Raw genomic sequence first — 10,129 nt, 5'->3', positions numbered from 1 at the left:
TAATATAAATACAGGCCAACCGAAAAACACGAAGGTGGATGTATTTTTCAGAAGACTCACCTATTTCATAAAAATGAAATATTCTTATTTTAACCTAGTATCTATGCACGTTTTAATTTAGCTCTAAACTCGGCTGTCCCGAATCTGTGCCGTGCGGATGTCCCATATGGTCACGAATAAGGCAAAGGGAAACTTTTATTGCACCAGTTCCTTCCTCCTCTTTGTTCTTGTCGCTTTTATGTTCCATTCAACGTCCAAAGCAATAGACCAAACAGTGCTGCACGATTAGACTGCAACTATCTATCCTATTCAAGAAATCAATATAGTGAAACACATCGACCTACGGAATGCTCATGCCACATTATCCATCAAACTATTGTGGGATTAAGTTATTAATAATGACCTAGAGGATACATTATGTTAATTCAACACAGTGTTTATTTTCAGTTAATTGTGGGATTTTAATTTCACACAAAAAACAACAACAACAACAACAAACAAAATGCATGGCAAGCTTGAATGAAAAGAAATAGCTGTATCAATTATGTTGGACGTGTTTTATAAGGAGGGCATTTGAAGAAAAAAAGAACAACCGGCCTTTAAAATAACAAGCTTTGTGATGATGAAATTCATACACGGGAAGCCGTTTTGTCTATATTGACAAACGTATGTTTACAATAGGTGTTTTTTTCAGATTGTAGTCCAGACACAAAAGCCACACTCCTTTTGTGCATTTCTTACGCAAACGCTTCCCTAGACCTGTTCAAACCCATAATTTAGCCCACAACTCCACATCTGAGATAATTATTAGTTCCATTTCCTCCCGCCATGTCAAGGAATGTCGAAGCTTTATTTGGAAAGATGGAGAACTTGAGTCTTTGCTTTGCATTCTAGAGAAACACCACTCCTAAGGTAAAAAATGATTGGGTGTGAACCTGTATAGGCCTATTATGTGGACCTTTACTTGGATGGAATGAGGTTGTACATGCGGCCTAGTGAAGCAGGCGGCTGTACTGAGTGGCTTGTGACGAGATGGTCTGACGCAGGCTGGACCATCGCATAACTGAACCGATGTTCGACAAAAGGGCGACCGAAATACCTTTGTTGAATGCAGCTCTTTTCTCTTTTTGCCTTTACATGCAGACTGCAGGTCCGCGGTATTACCGTAAATGTAGGCCTATACCTCCAGATGTTGTACAAAAGCTGTTCATGCTCCTCTTCCAGCTTGCTGCTCGTTGTTGCAGAGCTTTTGCTGTAGTTGGTTGGAAACCGGGGAATGTCACTTGTTTTATTGCCCTCAGAGAAGAGAGACCATAAACGCATTCTTACCACCTCAACCCTCCCCCAGTGCACTGAGAAGCCACGCAATAGTTGAAATGACACATGCTATTTATACACATTATAATGCCACAACGAAAAGTTATTTTCTATTCATAATGTTCGATATGAATTGGCTAAATGTATAATATGCAGACCGAGCATGTCAACAACACATTACGCGTTGTGCAGTGTATAGTTACGGTTTGGATGGTTTACATATATGAACACATAGGCCTACAGAAATAAACACACTATCTCTCTCACTCTCTCTCGCTCTCTCTCTCTCTCACACACACACACGCACACACACACACACACACACACACACACACACACACACACACACACACACACACACACACACACACACACACACACACACACACACACACACACAGACTGCATCACACAGGTAAAAATATCGTTAGATATCCTGTGTAATTTATTTTTCATTTTTTATAAAATGTATAATAAATCTGCGAGATGTAAAATGAATTTTCTTTATGTTTTGTAATATAGCACAGCCTATATAATATACAGAGCCAAATCGAAGTTTTGGTATTCATTTGACTTAATTATCCGTGCACCGGCGGTCTAATGAACTTCAAAATGTGTATTTCCACTAAGAAATGCTGTAGCAACGACCATTGTGAGTGCTCGGTGTCGTGTTTGTCGGAATTTTAACACTAATGTAGCTCTGAGCTAAAAGCTACAGTTTCTCCTCCACTCCTGCCTTTCAATTGGTGGAGAACGGTCAGCTGACATTGTCATATTGTCTCTCCCGGAGCCAAGGCTCAGCTATAACACTCGGGTTTGAGCGGCTTACCGGAGATTGGAAATTAATAATATTGAATCCTCAAAGTGGGTTAGTTGCATTGAGAGTATCAGAGGGTGGGAGAGGGTTTCATTTTGAAAGGTGTCGTTTTGGTGACATTAGAAGGACAGCGGATTTACAGAGAAGGGAATTCAGAGGAGAACGATAAAGAAGTGGGGAGAGTTGGAGAGGGTTAAAGACAAGGTATGAATTCTTATTTTGCAAATCCGTCGATCTCCTGCCATTTATCCGGTGGTCAAGACGTCTTACCAAACGTACCCCTAAATTCCACCACCTATGACACTGTCAGACACTTTTCGTCGTACGGGGCTGCTGTGAGCCAAAATCGGATATATGCACCTTTCTACTCTCCTCAAGACAACGTCGTGTTTGGCTCTGGCCGGGCGCAATACGAATATGGATCAAATGTGTTTCTTCAAGACAAAGATGTGCTTCCCAGCTGCAGACAAACAAACATGGGACTCAGTTCACAGAGCCACATCTCACAGGAGTACACTTTGGATCAGGCGAGGGGAGCGCAGGAGCAGAAGAGCAACGTGCCGATCTACCCGTGGATGCAGCGAATGAACTCACACAGCGGTGAGTTTTACTACGACAAATAAATTAAGGAAATGGGCCAGTTTTACGATATGTCTTACCAAAGGAGTAAGTTACTTTTTATGGCCCCATAAACCATTACTGTATCCACTCGACTTGTAGATGGGCCTTTTCACATGCAAACAAACAGCTTTCGTTTTTGAATGATTTACAGGTATGGTATTTGAACACGGTGTATTAGAAAGTTATTATTATCCATGCTTCCCTTGTTTCATTTTAACAAAATAAATCAACAAGGTGCAATTAAATGCAGTTTCCTGGTTTTTATAATTCTGTGTTTGGGTTATTGTCGCCTCGAATGTATTTAACAAAAGCCTGATAACAAGTCAAACATTTTACTATAGAACTTCAAAGGTTATATTCGTGCAGAAATCGAATTGTGTCATGCTCTTTATAATACAGGGTTTAACCACATGCTGTCATCTCATTTGATCCCATATAGGTGTAGGCTACGGGTCCGACAGACGCAGAGGACGTCAGATCTACTCTCGCTACCAAACACTGGAGCTGGAGAAGGAGTTCCACTTCAACCGCTACTTGACGAGGCGCAGACGCATAGAAATCGCCAATGCCCTTTGTTTAACAGAACGCCAGATCAAAATCTGGTTTCAGAACCGCCGCATGAAATGGAAGAAGGAAAGCAACCTGACGTCCACAGTGGCTGGATCTGAACAGACAGCGGCCACTCAAGAGGAGGAACGCAGTGATGCGGAGGAGAGGAAGGAAGAGGATAAGAAAAAGGAATGAACACGAGCTAAAATGAAAGGGCGATAACGATGGATACCCAACAACACTACCTAAAAGATGTATGGACCAGAGACTTAACTGCATGAAAACAGCTGTACTGCTCTCTCGTATTATCTCATATCTACATTGCGAGCGCTGAATCAGATAGAGAAGTCCACATTCTTGCGGGCGTCAACACATGGCCCTCGGAATATCTGAATAGTGGAGCGTGTAATTACATTTCATTCCAGTTTGTGTTTATGTGAAAAAAATAAACATATTGATTTCAAATTGTTCCCCATATTGAAGAAAAATGTATCCTATTTGTCCCGCACCCAATCCATCACTGTAAACCTTATCACTTCCCCCTCCAAACAGCAGTGTTGGCCTAAGTCAGACTTAAGTGGACATTTTCCATTAACATTCCATATGAAGGATCAGACGCTCACATATTTTACAACTCTAATGTAATACCTAAATAGTTGCACGGGATAAAAACACGCAGGAAACGGAGATGCCTGTAGGCCTATATATTCAAAGTAGTATTATATTATGTAAATCCTGTGAGGACTTATGTGCATTTAACCGCTTTGATAGCCGCTTTATAACTCTGAGCTTAGTCATTTTTCCATTATTAGTCTCGATAAGCTTTTCTCGTGAGATAGATTTGTACATTAGTAATCCGTCACTTGTTTTGGGTTACAAATCCATGTTTGTCGAAATTGTGTATTATAAGAAATTATCAATAAAATATTTGTAAAAACATGTATCCATTTTCTTCGTACTATTTTGTTTGGGATTGGTTGAGGGTGATGCGGGTGGGGTCCGCCTCAATGACAGTGGATATTCACAATAGGCCTACACGTTATAGGGCTAGATTTTACTTTAAATGTATGGAGATGAGGACGATTCCCCATAAAGCCTCAACGTTGTTGGTGTCTTTCTTTGAGAGACTGATTATATCGATATATAGGCTAGGCTATATAACTATATTTGTATTATAAAAAGGGACCAGTTGGGCGATTTTATGCATACGTAGCCTACGTTTTAATTATAACAATAACCATCAGAACATTCTCAAATATCTCCAAGTTGGTGGTAATCAATTATTGTTATTATTATAATTTGTATGATAACGATTATTATGATGACTATGATGATGATGATGATTATTGTTATTATTATTATTATTATTATTGGTTTATTTGTTGAACAGTAGTTACACCTTTGTGTCGGGCAGTTGCGCAATGAGGTTGTCTTTGTGGGGTACGCACCATGGCTGAGTAGGGTGGTGGTGGTCTGTGTGTGTGTGTGTGTGTGTGTGTGTGTGTGTGTGTGTGTGTGTGTGTGTGTGTGTGTGTGTGTGTGTGTGTGTGCGTGTGTGTGTGTGTGTGTGTGTGTGTGTGTGTGTGTGTGTGTGTGTGTGTGTGTGTGTGTGTGTGTGTTTGTTGGGGGACGGGGGGGACGGACGGACGGACGGTCGTGTGCGTGAGTCAGTCCAAAGCACAGACTGGCTGGACCTGACCGCCCTGCCCCATAGCCAACACCAGATGACGCTCTTGTCTTATAGTCTTGCCATTTTCCCCAAAACCCCTGCTTGGTCTTAAACAACTAACAGCCTAAAGTTTACCGGACACGTTTCTCCTATTCATCAATATCTCCATTGAGTATCAAGCCAATTTATGACTGGCCAACATTTGCACGTGATCCCACACAAATACCCCATATTTGGGCAGGGTACGTCGAATCAAGAAAAAATAGATACCGTAGCCTAACCCACCTATAAATCCTGCTTTATTTTTTGAACAGACAGCTCCGAAATTCAAGAAGGCTACAAAGAAAAGCTATGCTCAACAAAAGACCGAAATAGAAGATACATAGGCTATAGCCTCTATCTGCCTATCTATCTATCTATCTCCCTATATCTCTATCTCTCTATCTATCTATCTATCTAGATATATATTTACAGCATTCGCTATAAACATAAACTATAGGAAGGCTACTATTTCAAATGCGCTCTAGACATTTGCGCATCTATTCTCATGCAAACAATCAAGGCAACTTCTCCTTCAATATTATGTTTAGCTTCGATAACTGTAGTTCTTTATCTGGGCGCCAGTCCAGTCGATACGGGGGTGTTAATGTCAGCGGAATATTCACTTCTCACGTCCCGCCAACCTCTGCTGATCGAGAGGAGATGAAAACTCGCCTGCGTGGCAGTACGGATCTCCCTGTAGCGCCTGGACGTGAGTTCACCATGGTCTCCGGCAGCTCCGTGGACCCAGGTGCTCTCAGCTACAGCAGGACCGGGCTGCTGGCCGAGGGGACTGACAGAGACATGGACCGTAGTGGGAAATCCACGACCAAGACCGAAGGCAACGAGAGGAAAGTCGAGAGCACGCATGCGATTAAACGTAACACAAATTTAAGCCAGCATCAGGAGGGTGAACCACGGCCACAGATTTATCCCTGGATGACAAAACTACATATAAACCACGGTAAAGTTTGCCTATTTTCTAATGTGCCACCGAGAAGGTTTCCCCATTCACTCGTGGCTGCTGCACTTCTTTTCCCATTCCAAATTTCCTCTTCAGTTTTATAGGCCAAACGCAGGAAATAATAAAAACTCTCGGTCATAAATTTTATGACAAAGGCATCCATTGCTCGTAAACCTGCTCCGTTACGGTGAAGAGGTGATCTCTGGGCTGATTTATAGATGTTTAATTGGATAAGAGAATAATCTTTGATACAATTATGAAATAGCCTAATATTGAGCATTGCTATCTGGCTATTTTATTTTATTTCATTACTTTTTGGACGTGTCAATTGAACTCGTTCGCCAGGCCATGCATTCTGTTATCAACTCTCTTTTTGAAGAAGAGATTTAACCTTCATTTGAACTCTGGGTAAAATCAAGCCCTGACCTATTCCTGAACTCTTCACGTTGAACAGATTTGGGTAGACCTGCCTTTATGTGAAGGCTTGTATCGGAGCCACTAGTAGCCCATTTGGTCTATGTTGTGTTGGAGATTATGTGCATTTTCATTGATAATAACATTAAGTTGAAATGGGTAGGGCCTATATGCCCACACTGCATGAATTTAAACAATTTTCGATATTTAATTAATGAGTAATGAGAGATTGTATTTCCTCTGCTGTATTTTTTATTTGAATATGTGTAGGCCTACATGTGTAGCTGTACAGTGGTCTAAATGCCAACACATTTAATGAGTAAAGGCAACTATTGCCTTCGATACCTTTAAAAAACCCTGTGAGAGTAGACCTAATGTAATTCTGTGTGTATTTCTCGTGCGACATGAAAGCTAACTGATTTTAATACCACTTCAGAATCGGAAGGTAAACGTTCACGGACCAGTTACACCCGCTACCAGACTCTGGAGTTGGAGAAAGAATTTCACTTCAACCGGTACCTCAGTCGCCGCAGGCGCATAGAGATCGCCCATACCCTGTGCCTAAACGAGAGGCAGATCAAAATCTGGTTCCAGAACAGACGTATGAAGTGGAAGAAGGACTCAAAGATCAAAGTGAAGGAATAAGCAGCACACCCGCGATCGCAGTGTACATAGCACGATGCGGAGAGTTGCGTGACCTCCTGATGAACCGCTAGGAGCAATGACATCATGACACCGTGCTATGTGCTTCATCACCAATTATATGTCACTTGCTGCAGTTTGGGATCTAATGTATTGAATATCACTCAGTTTGATCAATTGCTCTACATTTTTAAATTAATTTGCCGCCCATGTGACGATAGCCTTACTTTACCTCGCCGAGGGCCGGAGTGAAGATGAGTGGTTGAGCCACACTGAAAGTCTTTCTTAAAGGCTAACTAAAGGCTATACAGTAGGCCCACATGCCAATTATATTCCATGTTGTCTAATTAAGATAAAGTAGAATGTTAACTGATAGCCATGCCATTACTGTCAATCTGGCAGAAAAGTTTTTAAACTAATCCAATAAACCTTCGTATTAATCAAAGCATAATGCTTTTAAAATCTCACTAAGTTATCATTGCCAGCACTTAGTCAATCACTTGTGAAGATTGTCGTTTGTCCTTTTTTATTTTTATTTTATTTTAAAGTTATACACGTGGTTGTGGTGTTAGTGAGCTGTTAGTTGTGATTGTTTTGTTAGGGTTATATGCATGTAACATACCACTTGGAACTATAGCTATGTAATTTACTATGTAGGATTGTGCAATAATATTGTTGTATTATTCGATTGAGGTAAATTTTACAGTTGGTATGCTTAAGAGGTATGTCTAATAAGAGAACTGTTCATTTATTAATTGTTATCAATAAAATAAAAACAGAATCATCATATGATGTATTCCTTTGTACATTATTATTATTATTATTATTATTATTGCTCTTTTTACAAGTTGCACTTCAATGACAACAAAGGAAGTTGTGGTTTGAATTTATTTCTGATACATATTTAACCAAAAACAAAACTTTCAATCAACAGATATCAATGGCTCGATCATGTTTAAGTATTTGTATTGAGAGCTTGTTGTATTTTTTTTTTTACACTATTTCACCGAGTGACAAACGCTCCAGTTTAAAGCCCTATAATAAAACTTTATTGCCCCCTCTCTGCCACTTCACCGCGCTCCCTTTCCTGTTTTGTCAGGGTAGGAAGGCGCGCAGCCTGTGATAACACGCGTTACATTGGAACATGGATGCAAACCAGTGGTTCCTATAACCACACCGTGATAAGACATCGCGCAAACCCTTCCCCTTGGTCAGATCTGAGAAAGTGCCGCACTGTGCGTTTAATTAACGACGCCCATATAAAACAAGACTGAATGACAGTTGCCTTGCTCGCATGCAAGCAGCGTACACACCATGATCTCAGCCCATATTCTCACTTTACTTAAAGTAAATAAAGATCAACTCACCTTTCAACTAACAGATCCTACTGAACTCCCCTTTACAGAAAACTGGCTTGCTCAGAGTCCACTTAGGCGTACTCTGTGTACAGGCAGGCCTTAACTTTAAGTGGACAATCTATCGAATCCCCTTTTCTATGTCTTTCTTTTAGCGTATTTTAAAGTTTACAAGGTTACTTATGCCAATCGCCCCAAGCAGGGTCTGTGAATGGTGCATGGGAGGCACGTGGTGTCATTTAAGTGGGTTTTATGGCCTGGAAGAGCTGACAAACCTTCGATATATACACATCATATATAATCTTAACTGTCCGGAATCGCAGCTGCTGGCTTAGCCTTATCGGAGTAAGAAAGGGCTTTTGTAGCAGTGAGGGTGCACCTTTCTCCGGACTGTAGGCTAAAGGCGAATGGTACTGGGGCAATACTGGAGTAGCTGTTGCAGTAAGTTATTTTAACTTGTTTATATCGTGGTACAACTCGACCTGAACAGTAGAATCTGCTTTTTTGTAAATTGTGTAGTCTATTTCAATATTCATGAATATTATTTGTTTGAGTGTTGTTGAATTGTAAATAAGTGGTCTATACTACGGGATGAATATGCATATGAGAAATGGGGGCTCTCTTGTAATGCCGTGGTTCATTCTTGTATGCATTTTGATGCATCTGGAAGACGTCTTATTGCAACTCTTTCCTGCGTCTCAGCAATTGCAAGGAGGCAGAAGTAGCGGGCGCTGTTTAATAGGCCGTCGTTTATGTCGGCTTTACAACACCTTCGCTGGCCACAAAATACGCCATTATAGGCATGGATTTTCGTCTGTATTTTCGATTAGCGTAACATTCAAATATTTTATGAAGAGATGATTAAATTATTTATTCAGTCCACATTAATAATATAGGCCCAATACTTGCGAGCATCAATGCATCTTCAATGTTGCATTATAAAAACACATTATTATTATTATTATTATTATTATTATTATTATTATTATTATTATTATTATTATTATTATAACTATTAGTATTATTATTGTTGCAATAATGGTAATAATCATACTGATCTTTATCCAAATCTCGTTACTCTCCTTGCTCATTCCACCCACTTGCTACACTTGCACACTTGCTTCTACATCCAGACAGACACACACACACACACACACACACACACACACACACACACACACACACACACACACGCACACACACACACACACACACACACACACACACACATACAGACACGCACACACACACACACACACACACACACACACACACACACACACACACACACACACACACACACACACACACACACACACACACACACACACACACACACAGTTAACAGATGTGTGGAGATATTTTAACCTTGCTGTAGTTGTAGTTCGGTAAAAGTTATGTAGGCTATATATTGCAGATAAATGCGGATTTTAGGAGCTCAACTGCGTAATGTTTCCTTCATGTGGCCAGACGGAGCCGATGACATTTGTTTGTTTTCCCTATACTGTTGAGGAAAACATTGAAAATAATGAATCGACATTATCCGAGAAAGAAACGGATGAATATGTGTCAATTTTCTTTGCTGTAGAAGATTTTCCTCATAGGAAAAATGCACTAATGATACTCTGTAATCTCAAAACTAGATAATTGCTATAGGCCTTCATTGTGAAATTTAGAGGAATAAATAATTCATAAACAACATATTCAGCCCATCTATTAATGAAACTGCAAACGGACAGTTC

The 10,129-nt window shown here is 40.4% G+C and overlaps 2 protein-coding genes across 2 annotated transcripts; both read left to right on the top strand.

Moving 5' to 3' along the window:
• Positions 1-2,340: 2,340 nt before the first annotated feature.
• Positions 2,341-3,499, top strand: hoxc6a (homeobox C6a; the record flags this gene model as incomplete). Its single annotated transcript, XM_084479265.1, has 2 exons — positions 2,341-2,734; positions 3,195-3,499. The coding sequence occupies 2 exons, from the start codon at positions 2,341-2,343 to the stop codon at positions 3,497-3,499; spliced, it is 699 nt and encodes a 232-aa protein (XP_084335391.1).
• Positions 3,500-5,520: 2,021 nt separating this feature from the next.
• hoxc5a (homeobox C5a) lies at positions 5,521-7,035 on the top strand (the record flags this gene model as incomplete). Its single annotated transcript, XM_084480253.1, is given in 3 exon segments — positions 5,521-5,547; positions 5,550-5,976; positions 6,827-7,035. Coding segments are annotated over 3 exon segments (663 nt in total).
• Positions 7,036-10,129: the final 3,094 nt, after the last annotated feature.

This window comes from Micromesistius poutassou (genome assembly GCF_964030765.1).
Source record: "Micromesistius poutassou genome assembly, chromosome: 15".
Classification (NCBI taxonomy): Eukaryota; Metazoa; Chordata; class Actinopteri; order Gadiformes; family Gadidae; genus Micromesistius; species Micromesistius poutassou.
The sequence above is the reverse complement of the archived record's forward strand: the minus strand, read 5'-3'. Positions and strand labels throughout refer to the sequence as shown.